Below are 16,186 nucleotides of genomic sequence, written 5' to 3'. Positions count from 1 at the left end.
ACTGTGAACATTTACACCTGTAGAAGTCATTACACGTTCACATGCTAAAATCACCTCAGTTTGCTAAATATACTAAGACTGCTAAAATGCAAGACTCAAGCTCCAACAACTGAAGGTTCCAAGCTGTACAAAAGTATCTGGATTGTATTGGATTTGCACAAGGAAGATTCAGTAAAGAGTTAAAGTGGTTTCACAGAATCCTGATGTCCAGAGGTCTCTTTCCTGGACTTTGCACAATGACGGGAACGGCTCAATTGATAAAAGATAGAGGAGTCACAGGGCACATGAAATTAGCTGCCATGTGACAAAAGTTGAAGGACTACTATTCCCCGTTAGTCTGCAGCATAACGTTCATCCCCCCCAGTACCAGAGCCCTGCAAAATGACCTCCATCAGGCTACAAATGTGCATGTGTCCACTCAAACGGTCAGAAATAGACTCCATGAGGGTGGTATGAGGGCCCGATGTCCACAGGTGGGGCTTGTTCTTACAGCCCAACACCGTGCAGGACATTTGGCATTTGCCAGAGAACACAAAGATTGGCAAATTCACCACTGGCGCCCTGTGCTCCTCACAGATGAAAGCAGGTTCCCACTGAGCACATGTGACAGATGAGTCTGGAGACGCCATGAAGAACATTCTGCTGCCTGCAACATCCTCCAGCATGACCGGTTCGGCGGTGGGTCAGTTATGGTCAGGTGTGGCATTTTTTTGGGTGGCGCACAGCTCTTAAGGGCTTGTTAGAGGTAGCCTGACTGCCATTAGGTACCGAGATGAGATCCTCAGACCCCTTGTGAGACCATATGCTGGTGCGGTTGGGTTCCTCCTAATACAAGACAATGCTAGACCTCATGTGGCTGGAGTGTGTCAGCAGTTCCTGCAAGAGGAAGGCATTGATGCTATGGACTGGCCGCCCGTTCCCCTGAATCCGATTGAGCACATCTGGGACGTCTCGCTCCATCAACCACAGACTGTCCAGGAGTTGGCAGATGCTTTAGTCCAGGTCTGGGAGGACATCCCTCAGGAGACCATCCTCCATCTCATCAGGAGCATGCCCAGGCGTTGTAGGGAGGTCATACGGGCACGTGGAGGCCACACACACTACTGAGCCTCATTGGGACTTGTATTAAAGACATTACATAAAGTTGGATCAGCCTGTAGTGGGGTTTTCCACTGTGATTTTGAGTGTGACTCCATATCCAGACCTCCATGGGTTCATACATTTCATTTCCATTGATAATTTTTGTGTGATTTTGTTGTCAGCGCATTCAACTATGTAAAGACGAAAGTATTTCATACGATTAGTTCATTCAGATCTAGGATGTGTTATCTTAGTGTTCCCTTTATTTTTTTGAGCAGTGCATTAATAGCAAACCTGGGAGCTCGCCAGCAGAACCTCACTGGTGTTGGTTGCGCAGTCTTAGAGGAGTTGGTGTCCACCAGGGGCCAGTAATGGCTTCCTACTGGTTCAGATGAGGCTGGATCCCAACCCCATCTATAGTCCTCATAGTCATGGCTACACATTATTACCCTTCATTCCCCCTGTAGGATCTGATAACAGCAGCATCACACCTTTGCCTCATGTATTGATCCTGAAAGCAAGACTGGAGCCAATGATCGAGTTATATTTAAATATTTTACATCTCTGTAATGTGAACCTTCATCTCCTGGTGATGGATATGTTCCGCTTGTCATGTGTCTCTGGTCAGTATTTTGAGTTTATACGACCATCCTGTTGGGTAAATGGATTAATTAACCTCTTAATATTAGTTGATATGTTAAAGCGTACCCGTCCAATCCAACAAAAAACATTTTTTTAAATATATCACTCAGTATCTAATCCTGACCATGTACGTCTAATTTTTATGTGTCTAGCACCTTTATTTATTTTTTCATTACACTTTTGATTTAGCTCACTAGTCTGAATTCCTCTCAAAGGGAGGGGGCGTGGCCTCACTGTGCAGATCTCCGCCCCCTCCCTCAGTATGCTGTCTGTTCACATCTCCCCTAGCATTAGCAAAACTACAACTCCCAGCATGTCCTCATTGACAGTAGCGGGACACAAGATGACAGTGGGAGGATTTTTCCTCCAGCTCTGAGCCCTGCGCTTACAGCTGTCAATCAAGGAAGTGTGTCCATGACATAAGTGATGACGCATGGACACAGCAGGACTAGTATGTGTCCAAGCAGGCAGGGGGGGGGGGGGGGGCAGTTGTTTGACCGGCTTTTTCACAATGAAATACTGAAAATTTTCTAATGAAAGCAATTGCAAAACCTATTGGTTATACATGCTTTACAACATATCAGAAGTTTTTGTATCTGACAGTGCCCATTTAAGACTCGTGTTATGACAAGCTGGGCCGGGTATTCACACACATCATAATTACTATAAACAGTATAGCCATGGTGTGAACCATCAGCAGAAACCGACCTGATTCTGAATGGTCGCTTGAGATTTTATCTCCCTGAATAACAAGATGGCGGCTCTCCAAGATTATAAAAGGGTTAATCTGACTTTACAGAATAAGCTGCCGACCCAGCACTCGCTTCTGACCTCGCTGCCCCATCTCCTATGACCTCATTGCATCCGTTCTCTTCTGACCTTACTTTACCTTCTCACCTTTGACCTCACTGTACCCCTTTTTTTTTTTATACCCTAACAGTCTGTCACCTATGACCTTCCCATTATGGCTTACGCCTTACCTATGACTTCACCATCCCCTATGACCTCACTTGTCATTTTTAGCTAAGACTTCACTTTACCCCCTGTGTCTCGCCTGTGACATCACTACCCCTTCATTGATACCCTAACAATCTCTCACCCATGACCTTCCTATTATGCCCTGCCTATGACCTCACTGTTTATTTTTAGCTAAGACCTCATTGTACACCTAAAACAAAGGAAAGTGCTCCATAGTGTGAAACCATATAAATATATGATGGGTGAACAGTAAGGGATATTGCTCACCCGCAATAGTTGCACTCAGCCAAGTACAACAATGGTGAAGACATGTGGAGACGTCATGGCTCAAATTTCCCAGCACACGGGTTCACACAGGGATACAGTGATGGTGCCCAGAACAATCTATGGAAGGGGCATGCCTGATGAAGTGGTCTTCACCACGAAACGCGTAGCATTGTGGGTAAAATAAACTGTTGCCTCTTACAATTTCGTGGCGCCTGATTTATCCTGTGGTTTACCTTGGAGGAATTTTGCACTCAATGTATACCGTCTCTCGCCTATGACATCACTGCGCCGTTCTCTCCTCGCTGTACTCCCATTTTTAAATGTTCTGTGACATTTGAGAAAGAAATAAAGGATGAGGCTAAATAACTAATGGAGGTTGTGAGACATTGGGAGGAGAATTGATGTCTGGACATATTATTGCCATGTTGGCCCCTTCCATAGATTGTTCTGTGCACCATCGCTGTGTCCCTGTGTGAACCCGTGTGCTGGGAAATTATTACTGATTTATCATGTGGGAGGAACCAGCTGAAATAAAAACTGCCCCTCCATACTGCTTTAATACATTGTGGAGAGACATCTGCAGAGCCTCCAGAGCTACAGTAAGTATGGCTGTCCGAGCATGCTGGGAATTGTAGTTTTGCAACACCTGGAGGCACCCTGGTTACGGAACACTTATAGAGTCATACTGTCCATGTTATATACCACAGCCACTATATTATATTGGAGATGTGGGCTAGTAATGATATTATTGTACATAGGGGCAGTATTATAGTAGTTATATTCTTGTATATAGGGGCAGTATTATAGTAGTCATATTCTTGTATATAGGAGCAGTATTATAGTAGCTATATTCTTGTATATAGGAGCAGTATTATAGTAGTTATATTCTTGTATATAGGAGCGGTATTATAGTAGTCATATTCTTGTATATAGGAGCAGTATTATAGTAGTTATATTCTTGTATATAGGAGCGGTATTATAGTAGTCATATTCTTGTATATAGGAGCAGTATTATAGTAGCTATATTCTTGTATATAGGAGCAGTATTATAGTAGTTATATTCTTGTATATAGGGGCAGTATTATAGTAGTTATATTCTTGTATATAGGAGGCAGTATTATAGTAGTTATATTCTTGTATATAGGAGCAGTATTATAGTAGTTATATTCTAGTATATAGGAGCAGTATTATAGTAGTTATATTCTAGTATATAGGAGCAGTATTATAGAAGGTATATTCATGTATATAGGAACAGTATTATAGTAGGTATATTCTTGTATATAGAGGGCAGTATTATAGTAGTTATATTCTTGTATATAGGAGGCAGTATTATAGTACTTATATTCTTGTATATAGGAGGCAGTATTATGATAGTTATATTCTTATATATATGAGCAGTATTATAGTAGTTATATTCTTGTATATAGGAGGCAGTATTATAGTAGTTATATTCCTGTATATAGGAGTAGTATTATAGTAGTTATATTCTTGTGTATAGGAGCAGTATTATAGTAGTTATATTCTTGTATATAGGAGCAGTACTATAGTAGTTATATTCTTGTATAGAGGAGGCAGTATTATAGTAGTTATATTCTTGTATATAGGAGCAGTATTATAATAGTTATATTCTTGTATATAGGGGCAGTATTATAGTAGTTATATTCTTGTATATAGGAGCAGTATCATAGTAGTTATATTCTTGTATATAGGAGGCAGTATTATAGTAGTTATATTCTTGTATATAGGAGCGGTATTATAGTAGTTATATTCTTTTATATCGGAGCAGTATTATAGTAGTTATATTCTTGTACATAGGAGCAGTATTATAGTAGTTATATTCTTGTACATAGGAGCAGTATTATAGTAGTTATATTTTAGTATATAGGAGGCAGTATTATAGCAGTTATATTATTGTATATAGGAACAGTATTATAGTTGTTATATTCTTGTATATAGAGGGCAGTATTATAGTAGTTATATTCTTGTGTATAGAAGCAGTATTATAGTAGTTATATTCTTGTATACAGAAGGCAGTATTATTTATATTCTTGTATATAGGAGCAGTATTATAGAAGTTATATTCTTGTACATAGGAGGCAGTATTATAGTAGGTATATTCTTGTACATAGGAGCGGTATTATAGTGGTTGTAATCTTTAAAGGGGTATTCCAGCTTTATAAATCTTATCCCCTATCATAAGAATAGGGGATAAGATGTATGATCGCAGGGGTCCCGCCACTGGGGACCCCCGCGATCTCTGTGCAGTCTCTGGCATTCTGTGGCGGGCGCTGCCTCCGAGACAGGGACATCATGGGAACATAGATCTTATCCCTTATCCTTTGGGTATAAAGCTGGAATACCCCTTTAAGTAGTAGTATTATAGTGGAGTAGTATTATAAAATAGTCTTGTACATAGAAGCGGTATATAATTAATTTATTCTTATATGTTTTTTAATATTTTTGCCCCCTATTTTAGGAAAGTTTAACTGATAATAATAGTTCTTTGCCTGAAATTGTAATCATTCTTGGATATGTGATTGTATGTGATTGTATAGGACACTTGCCATACAATGGACCTAAAGGCCTACCTCCAGAGGGTGAATTTGAGGCACTGTGCACCTTCTTCATTCTCATCATTACGAGAAATACACCGCCACCATGTACACTCTGTGCCCATAGAAAGTCTCAGCATGCATAGTGGAGAAAAAATAATCCTGGACTTTTCATGGATATACGAAAAAATTGTTGTAAGGCGACGAGGTGGTTTCTGTTATGAGAACAATGGTCTTTTCTTATGGGTGCTACAACAACTGGGCTACCACCCAAAAGTGCTTGCAGCCAGGGTGCTTGACCCAAAACTTGGCATTTATGGCCCACCATTTGACCATATATTAATGACAGTAGAACTAGAAGGAAGGATATGGCTTTGTGATGTCGGTTTTGGGGAAGGAATCATTGAGCCAATTCCCCTGGAGGATGGATGGGAAGAGGAGCAGGACAACAATGTGTTTCGTTTACGTGTAGAAGGAGATGAGTGGTACTTGGAGAGGAAGGAGGAGGAAGTCTGGAGAATTCTCTTCAAGTTCACCCTAGAGGAGTGGACACTTGATGACTTCCGGGAGATGTGTGAATATCACCAGACATCACCCTGCTCCTTTTTTTTCCAAAAATCCTTTTGTTCCCTACAGCTTCCATGTGCAAGACTGACGTACATTGGGCACCGGCTGATCAGCACCAAGTACACCAAGGGAGGAGGAAGTGTGAAAACCACTCAAGAACTCACAGAGGAGGAGATCCCTGGATTACTTAGAGATAAGTTTGGGATTGTCCTTAGTGGAAAACTCATACTGAAGGATGAAGATATGGTGATGCCAACTCTACCTCAATGATTGGTGACCTGTTGCTAAAAATGGCGGCACTTGACATCATACATTTCATATAGTAATCTTCTTACTGTATTTACCAAGGTGTCTTGTCATGGTCCTATTATTGAGCATGCATCATTTTTTTTCTGTTAAATAATAAAGATTAACTTAATTTGCATTCTTTTTGGCCTTTTTGGTTTGTGTGTGATAGCCTTCAGTAGCTTGAGTACTGCACTGAGTCTACATCAGAAATTCGAGGATATGTCCTGGGTTTTTCGACACACGAAAGCAATATCTTTCAACCAGAAAAATCCATCATTTGCAAATACCCTAGACAGATTTTTTACAAAAAACTTTCATTGTCCTGTTTGCACTTCTGTACAGTTCCCTAAAGTCCTGTAAAGTGTGAGATGCGGCCTTCATTGGTCAGACTTTTCTCTCCATTACATCCCTCCGATGATCAGATTGAGATTTGGGAATTTTGAAGGCGAAGTCATCACCTTGATCTTTTTTTAGTGTTCCTCATTCATGATCATTTTTTACTGTTGAAAGAGGTCACTTCCATTAGGGGGTTCTGCTGGCATCATAGAGGGGCATTTGGTGTAATATCCACTTGATGCCAGGACCCAAGGTTCTCAGCAGAACATTGCCCATTCCATGGCCCAGCCGGCTTGTCTTCTTTCTACAGTGCATCCTGGTGCCAACCCATCCCCAGGTAAGTGACGTACATGCATCCGACCGTCCATATAGAGATACACCTTAGAGGGGATATCCAGCAAAAATTAACTTATCCCCTATTCACAGGATAGGAGATAAGTAGCTGATCGTAGGGGGTCCGAGTGCTGGGACCCCCCATGATCATCATAATTAATATAAAATCTATAGGCCTTATGTGACCCGTCAGCAGAAACCTATATCTTTCTGAATGGAACAGAGATTTCACCTCCCTGAATAAAAATATACACAGAGGAGAGACGTCTGCAGAGCCTCCAGAGCTACAGTAAGTATGGCTGTCCGGGCATGCTGGGAATTGTAGTTTTGCAGCAGCTGGAGAGCCACAAATTGGGGATCACAGATGTAGGTTATCTGAGTATTACACGGACATATAATAGAGTCAGATTCCCTGTACTGTGTAATAGAAATATGTGTGTGGCCCTTTAATTGTAGAAAGCATTGGTGGCCTGTATAGAAGACTTGTCTACACTAAACTGACACGTCATATGGAGTCCACTATATTATATCAGAGATGTGGGCTAGTAATTATATTATAGTGCATAGGAGCAGTATTATAGTAGTTATATTCTTGTATATAGGAGCAGTATTATAGTAGTTATATTCTTGTATATAGGGGCAGTATTATAGTAGTTATATTCTTGTATATAGGAGCAGTATTATAGTAGTTATATTCTTGTATATAGGAGCAGTATTATAGTAGTTATATTCTTGTATATAGGAGCAGTATTATAGTAGTTATATTCTTGTATATAGGAGCAGTATTATAGTAGTTATATTCTTGTATATAGGAGCAGTATTATAGTAGTTATATTCTTGTACATAGGAACAGTATTATAGTAGTTATATTCTTATATATAGGAGGCAGTATTATAGTAGTTATATTCTTGTATATAGGAACAGTATTATAGTAGTTATATTCTTGTATATAGGAGGCAGTATTATAGTAGTTATATTCTTGTATATAGGAGCAGTATTATAGTAGTTATATTCTTGTATATAGGAGGCAGTATTATAGTAGTTATATTCTTGTATATAGGAGGCAGTATTATAGTAGTTATATTCTTGTATATAGGAGCAGTATTATAGTAGTTATATTCTTGTATATAGGAGGCAGTATTATAGTAGTTATATTCTTGTATATAGGAGCAGTATTATAGTAGTTATATTCTTGTATATAGGAGCAGTATTATAGTAGTTATATTCTTGTATATAGGAGGCAGTATTATAGTAGTTATATTCTTGTACATAGGAGCATTATTATAGTAGTTATATTCTTGTATATAGGAGCAGTATTATAGTAGTTATATTCTTGTATATAGGAGCAGTATTATAGTAGTTATATTCTTGTATATAGGGGGCAGTATTATAGAAGTTATATTCTTGTATATAGGAGGCAGTATTATAGTAGTTATATTCTTGTATATAGGGGCAGTGTTATAGTAGTTATGTTCTTGTATATAGGAGCTACATTATAATACATTTAGTGCTGACCTTCTGTTACTGGAGCTTTCTGCATTCCATTGCCATATTTTTTAATGATATTTACTAGAGATGAGCGAACTTACAGTAAATTCGATTCGTCACAAACTTCTCGGCTCGGCAGTTGATGACTTATCCTGCATAATTTGGTTCAGCTTTCAGGTGCTCCCGTGGGCTGGAAAAGGTGGATACAGTCCTAGGAGACTCTTTCCTAGGACTGCATCCACCTTTTCCAGCCCACCGGAGCACCTGAAAGCTGAACTAATTTACGCAGGATAAGTCATCAACTGCCGAGCCGAGAAGTTCGTGACGAATAGAATTTACTGTAAGTTCGCTCATCTCTAGTAAATATCATTAAAAAATATGGCAATGGAATGCAGAAAGCTCCAGTAACAGAATTTCAGCACTAAATGTATTATAACGTAGCTCCTATATACAAGAACATAACTACTATCATCTCTAATATTTACATGTCACTACAGTCATTTTTATGTTATGACTTGACCAATGCATTTATGCAAAGCATGGCTGGATGTTGACTACGCTTGCCTAAGATTTTGTAATTCTTGTACTCTTGAGAAAAAGTTAAATATTTTTTTTTCATTCCCAAAAAAAAAAAAAATGTAATAAAAAAATATTACCTTAATCTACAAATATAGTGTGCTGTGAATTTATACAAGAATCTGGAAATGAAATGTCCCCTTGCCAGGAAGGCACTCTTATAATCTCTAGGTGAGCGGCCCCATGTTGGTGCCCATTGCGGTGCCCTGACTTTGGAGGTAATATTTGTCCTGGAAGAGGAAAAGAAAGTTCTGAGTCAGAATAATTTCCAAAAGTGACAAAAAAAAAAAAACTTGGAAAAGTGGAAGATTTTAAGACCTTCCTAAGAACCTCTAGGTCATGTTTATGGTTAATAGATGAGCACAAACTACACACATCAAACAATGCTTAAATATCAGAATTGTGTAACTTTTATATGTAACTTGTAATTTTGTGTAAAATCCAAATCTTATCTTAAAGGAGTTATCCAGGAAAAAACTTTTTTTTTTTTTATATATATCAACTGGCTCCAGAAAGTTAAACAGATTTGTAAATTACTTCTATTAAAAAATCTTAATCCTTTCAGTACTTATGAGCTTCTGAAGTTGAGTTGTTGTTTTCTGTATAAGTGCTGTCTGATGACACGTGTCTCGGGAACCGCCCAGTTTAGAAGAGGTTTGCTATGGGGATTTTCTTCTAAACTGGGTGGTTCCCGAGACACGTGTCATCAGAGAGCACTTAGACAGAAAAGAACAACTCAACTTCAGAAGTCATAAGTACTGAAAGGATAAAGATTTTTTAATAGAAGTAATATACAAATCTGTTTAACTTTCTGGAGCCAGTTTATATATAAAAAAAAGTTTTTTCCTGGATAACCCCTTTAATATACAATCTGGCTGAACATGCTAATTTCCTCAGGACACTATCGAAAATCATGGCTGGTGGCCCAAACACTAAACGCCGCCCCGATACAATTGGATGCTCTGATAGGGGGCGCTGGAGAGACAAGTGGACTTGTGTTAAGCAATATAGTATGGAAGTAATAAGAAATCGCTGTGCCCCTGTGTAAACTCGTGTGTGTGATTGTAATTTATTGTTTGACTTAACGGACAATAAAGCTCTTTCAATAAACCCTGTGAACTCGTGTGGCGTGGCCAGGAAATTATTGTTGAGTCATCATGTAGGAGGGAAGAGCTGAAACAGCTGTGCCCCCTCCATACTGCTCCAATACACAGAGGAGAAACATCTGCAGAGCCCTCCAGAGCTACAGTAAGTACGGCTGTCCAGGCATGCTGGGAATTGTAGTTTTGAAGCAGCTGGAGAGCCACAGGTTGGGGATCACAGATGTAGATTATCTGAGTATTATAGTGTCATATTCCCTGTAATAGAAATATGTGTATGGCCCTTTAATTCTAGAAACCATTGGCGGTCAGAGATCACAGAGTTCACCCATGACGTCTATAAACCTATAGATCAGTGATCTTCAACCTGCGGACCTCCAGATGTTGCAAAAACTACAACTTCCAGCATGCCCGGACAGCCAACGGCTGTCCGGGCATGCTGGGAGTTGTAGTTTTGCAACATCTGGAGGTCCGCAGGTTGAAGACCACTGCTATAGATGATCTGTCGAAAAAACCATTATTGTGTGGACTTTCCCTTTCGGAGATGTAAGTTGACCCTGTTAACTTCCTACTTTATGCGTCTTGCGGGATCTTTTGCAGAGAGGCCTTTATTTATGTATGGGGCCCACATGTATCCCACCCCCCGCCGTACAGGCCCTGCTGTGTCCTGTTACACAAAAATAATAGAAAGAAGTAGAACTGGAAAACAGGGAGTGTCAGTGACTGCAGAGGGAATGTAACGTACGGAAGACGTGTAAACAGGAACATAAACTCACACATCTTATACAGTCATTCTGCAGTCACTATATTATATCTGAGATCTGGGATGGTAATTATAATATTGTATATAGGAGCAGTATTATAGTAGTTATATTCTTGTATATAGAAGGCAGTATTAAAGTAGTTATATTCTTGTATATAGGAGCAGCATTATAGTAGTTATATTCTTGTATATAGGAGCAGCATTATAGTAGTTATAGTCTTGTATATAGGAGCAGTATTATAGTAGTTCTATTCTTGTATATAGGAGCAGTATTATAGTAGTTATATTCTTGTACATAGGAGGCAGTATTATAGTAGTTATATTCTTGTATATAGGAGCAGTATTATAGTAGTTATATTCTTGTATATAGGGTGCAGTATTATAGTAGTTGTATTCTTGTATATAGGAGCAGTATTATAGTAGTTATATTCTTGTATATAGAAGGCAGTATTATAGTAGTTATATTCTTGTATATAGGAGCAGTATTATAGTAGTTATATTCTTGTATATAGGAGCAGTATTATAGTAGTTATATTCTTGTATATAGGAGCAGTATTATAGTAGTTATATTCTTGTATATAGGAGGCAGTATTATAGTAGTTATATTCTTGTATATAGGAGCAGTATTATAGTAGTTATATTCTTGTATATAGGGTGCAGTATTATAGTAGTTATATGACCAAAAAAGTAGAAAAATGAAGATACCGCACTCACCCACTGTATGTACTTGAAGATGTGGATTTATTCAGATCCTTAGAGATGGATCCATGAGGTGGAGGACATGGAGGGGGATGAACGCCAGGACTAGTTTCGCGCCGGACGGCGCTTCCTCTGACTGGGTTACCCAGTCAGAGGAAGCGCCGTCTGGCGCGAAACTAGTCCTGGCGTTCATCCCCCTCCATGTCCTCCACCTCATGGATCCATCTCTAAGGATCTGAATAAATCCACATCTTCAAGTACATACAGTGGGTGAGTGCGGTATCTTCATTTTTCAACTTTTTTGGTCATATTTATGGACTATCGTATTTATACCTGCACCCCCAGGGATTACTTATACCTGAAGCTCCAAGAGTATACCTCCACGAACCGTTCTTATATGGTTGTTACTTAGGGAGTCCAGTCACTGGTGCCACTCACCTCTCTTCACTCGGATTATAGTAGTTATATTCTTGTATATAGGAGCAGTATTATAGTAGTTATATTCTTGTATATAGGAGCAGTATTATAGTAGTTATATTCTTGTATATAGGAGCGGTATTATAGTAGTTGTATTGTATATAGGGTGCAGTATTATAGTAGTTATATTCTTGTATATAGGAGCAGTATTATAGTAGTTATATTGTATATAGGGTGCAGTATTATAGTAGTTATATTCTTGTATATAGGAGCAGTATTATAGTAGTTATATTCTTGTATATAGGAGCAGTATTATAGTAGTTATATTCTTGTATATAGGAGCAGTATTATAGTAGTTATATTCTTGTATATAGGAGAAGTATTATAGTAGTTATATTCTTGTATATAGGGTGCAGTATTATAGTAGTTATATTCTTGTACATAGGAGGCAGTATTATAGTAGTTATATTCTTGTATAGGAGCAGTATTATAGTAGTTATATTCTTGTATATAGGAGCAGTATTATAGTAGTTATATTCTTGTATATAGGAGCAGTATTATAGTAGTTATATTCTTGTATATAGGAGCAGTATTATAGTAGTTATATTCTTGTATATAGGAGCAGTATTATAGTAGTTATATTCTTGTATATAGGAGCAGTATTATAGTAGTTATATTCTTGTATATAGGAGCAGTATTATAGTAGTTATATTCTTGTATATAGGGTGCAGTATTATAGTAGTTATATTCTTGTATATAGGAGGCAGTATTATAGTAGTTATATTCTTGTATATAGGAGCAGTATTATAATAGTTATATTCTTGTATATAGGAGCAGTATTATAGTAGTTATATTCTTGTATATAGGAGGCAGTATTATAGTAGTTATATTCTTGTATATAGGAGCAGTATTATAGTTGTTATAGTCTTGTATATAGGAGCAGTATTATAGTAGTTATATTCTTGTATATAGGAGGAGTATTATAGTAGTTATATTCTTGTATATAGGAGGCAGTATTATAGTAGTTATATTCTTGTATATAGGAGCAGTATTATAGTAGTTATATTCTTGTATATAGGAGCAGTATTATAGTAGTTATATTCTTGTATATATGAGGCAGTATTATAGTAGTTATATTCTTGTATATAGGAGCAGTATTATAGTAGTTATATTCTTGTATATAGGAGCAGTATTATAGTAGTTATATTCTTGTATATAGGAGCGGTATTATAGTAGTTGTATTGTATATAGGGTGCAGTATTATAGTAGTTATATTCTTGTATATAGGAGCAGTATTATAGTAGTTATATTGTATATAGGGTGCAGTATTATAGTAGTTATATTCTTGTATATAGGAGCAGTATTATAGTAGTTATATTCTTGTATATAGGAGCAGTATTATAGTAGTTATATTCTTGTATATAGGAGCAGTATTATAGTAGTTATATTCTTGTATATAGGAGAAGTATTATAGTAGTTATATTCTTGTATATAGGGTGCAGTATTATAGTAGTTATATTCTTGTACATAGGAGGCAGTATTATAGTAGTTATATTCTTGTATAGGAGCAGTATTATAGTAGTTATATTCTTGTATATAGGAGCAGTATTATAGTAGTTATATTCTTGTATATAGGAGCAGTATTATAGTAGTTATATTATTGTATATAGGAGCAGTATTATAGTAGTTATATTCTTGTATATAGGAGCAGTATTATAGTAGTTATATTCTTGTATATAGGTGCAGTATTATAGTAGTTATATTCTTGTATATAGGAGCAGTATTATAGTAGTTATATTCTTGTATATAGGGTGCAGTATTATAGTAGTTATATTCTTGTACATAGGAGGCAGTATTATAGTAGTTATATTCTTGTATATAGGAGCAGTATTATAGTAGTTATATTCTTGTATATAGGAGGCAGTATTATAGTAGTTATATTCTTATATATAGGAGCAGTATTATAGTTGTTATAGTCTTGTATATAGGAGCAGTATTATAGTAGTTATATTCTTGTATATAGGAGGAGTATTATAGTAGTTATATTCTTGTATATAGGAGGCAGTATTATAGTAGTTATATTCTTGTATATAGGAGCAGTATTATAGTAGTTATATTCTTGTATATAGGAGCAGTATTATAGTAGTTATATTCTTGTATATATGAGGCAGTATTATAGTAGTTATATTCTTGTATATAGGAGCAGTATTATAGTAGTTATATTCTTGTATATAGGAGCAGTATTATAGTAGTTATATTCTTGTATATAGGAGCAGTATTATAGTAGTTATATTCTTGTATATAGGAGCAGTATTATAGTAGTTATATTCTTGTATATATGAGGCAGTATTATAGTAGTTATATTCTTGTATATAGGAGGCAGTATTATAGTAGTTATATTCTTGTATATAGGAGCAGTATTAGTAGTTATATTCTTGTATATAGGAGCAGTATTATAGTAGTTATATTCTTGTATATATGAGGCAGTATTATAGTAGTTATATTCTTGTATATAGAAGGCAGTATTATAGTGGTTATATTCTTGTATATAGGAGCAGTATTATAGTAGTTATATTCTTGTATATAGGAGACAGTATTATAGTAGTTATATTCTTGTATATAGGAGCAGTATTATAGTAATTATATTCTTGTATATAGGAGCAGTATTATAGTAGTTATATTCTTGTATATAGGAGCAGTATTATAGTAGTTATATTCTTGTATATAGGAGCAGTATTATAGTAGTTATATTCTTGTAAATAGGAGCAGTATTATGGTAAGTATATTCTTTTATGTTTTATAAGTTTTATTCATTCTCACTTTTGTATGTAGCAATGTTTTTTGGGCTGTTGATAATAGTTCTTGTGACTGAATTTGTAATAATTCTTGGATATGTAATTGTATAGGATACCTGTCATACAATGGACATAAAGGCCTACCTCCAGAGGGTGAATTTGACGCACTCTAAACCTCCTTCCCTCTCAGCATTGCGGGAATTACACCACCACCATGTACACTCTGTGCCCACGGAAAGTCTCAGCATGCACAGCGGGGAAAAAATTATCCTTGACGTTTTGTGGATATACGACAAAATAGTTGTAAGGCGACGAGGCGGTTTCTGTTATGAGAACAATGGTCTTTTCTTATGGGTGCTACAGCAACTGGGCTACCACCCAAAAATTCTTGCAGCCAGGGTGAAGGACCCAAAAACTGGCATTTATGGCTCACCATTTGACCATATGTTAATGACAGTAGAACTAGAAGGAAGGAGATGGCTTTGTGATGTCGGTTTTGGGGAAGGAATCATTGAGCCATTTCCCCTGGAGGACGGATGGGAAGAGGAGCAGGACAACAATGTGTTTCGGTTACGTGTAGAAGAAGATGAATGGTACTTGGAGAGAAAGGAGGAGGAAGCCTGGAGAAGTCTTTTCAGGTTCACCCTAGAGGAGAGGACATTTGACGACTTCCGGGAGATGTGTGAATATCACCAGACATCACCCTGCTCTTTCTTTGTCAAAACAACCTTTTGTTCCCTACAGCTCCCATGCGCCAGACTGACGTACATTGGGCACCGGCTGATCAGCACCAAGTACACCAAGGGAGGAGGAAGTGTGAAGACCACTCAGGAACTCACGGAGGAGGAGATCCCTGGATTACTTAGAGATAAATTTGGGATTGTCCTAAGTGGGAAACTAATACCGAAGGATTTGTGATCCCAAATCTACCTGAATGATTGGTGACCTGTCGCTAAATATGATGACATGTCATACATAATATTCTTACCATATTTACCAATGTGTTTTGTCATGGTCCTCTCTTTGACCATGCATAATTTTTTCTTTTCTGTTTTATAATAAAGATTAACTTCATTTGCATTATTTCTGGACTTTTTGTTTGTGCACAATAGCCTTTAGTGGTATAACTTGACGTTTTTGTGCAGATTTAACTTGAATTTGCGTCAGAAATTCGAGGGTATGTCCTGGGATTTTCTGGAGACATTCAATTTCCTGTTTTGCAAAATGGAAAGATATAACACCCGCGCTGAATAGATCCTGTCCAAGCTGCCTAGATACAACAGGTGGATCTCGACTAAGACCACC

General features: G+C 37.3%; 2 protein-coding genes across 5 annotated transcripts; both read left to right on the top strand.

Annotated features, from left to right (window-relative positions):
• Positions 1–5,292: 5,292 nt before the first annotated feature.
• Positions 5,293–6,456, top strand: LOC130284874 (arylamine N-acetyltransferase, pineal gland isozyme NAT-10-like). Its single transcript, XM_056535762.1, has one exon. The coding sequence runs from the start codon at positions 5,538–5,540 to the stop codon at positions 6,354–6,356; it is 819 nt and encodes a 272-aa protein (XP_056391737.1). The 5' UTR covers positions 5,293–5,537; the 3' UTR covers positions 6,357–6,456.
• A 2,802-nt stretch (positions 6,457–9,258) lies between these two features.
• LOC130284391 (arylamine N-acetyltransferase, pineal gland isozyme NAT-3-like) lies at positions 9,259–15,955 on the top strand. 4 transcript variants are annotated; one of them, XM_056534697.1, is made up of 3 exons: positions 10,261–10,542; positions 10,677–10,753; positions 14,993–15,955. In XM_056534697.1, the coding sequence occupies exon 3, from the start codon at positions 15,008–15,010 to the stop codon at positions 15,797–15,799; it is 792 nt and encodes a 263-aa protein (XP_056390672.1). In that variant the 5' UTR covers positions 10,261–10,542; positions 10,677–10,753; positions 14,993–15,007; the 3' UTR covers positions 15,800–15,955. The 4 variants fall into 4 exon arrangements, with proteins under 4 accessions (XP_056390675.1, XP_056390674.1, XP_056390672.1 ...); XM_056534700.1 differs by lacking the exons at positions 10,261–10,542; positions 10,677–10,753 and adding an exon at positions 9,259–9,278; XM_056534699.1 differs by lacking the exon at positions 10,677–10,753 and having other exon boundaries at positions 10,259–10,355.
• Positions 15,956–16,186: the final 231 nt, after the last annotated feature.

The sequence above is a fragment of the Hyla sarda genome, chromosome 8 (genome assembly GCF_029499605.1).
Source record: "Hyla sarda isolate aHylSar1 chromosome 8, aHylSar1.hap1, whole genome shotgun sequence".
NCBI classification, from domain to species: domain Eukaryota; kingdom Metazoa; phylum Chordata; class Amphibia; order Anura; family Hylidae; genus Hyla; species Hyla sarda.
This window is presented reverse-complemented; position numbering and strand designations above follow the sequence as displayed.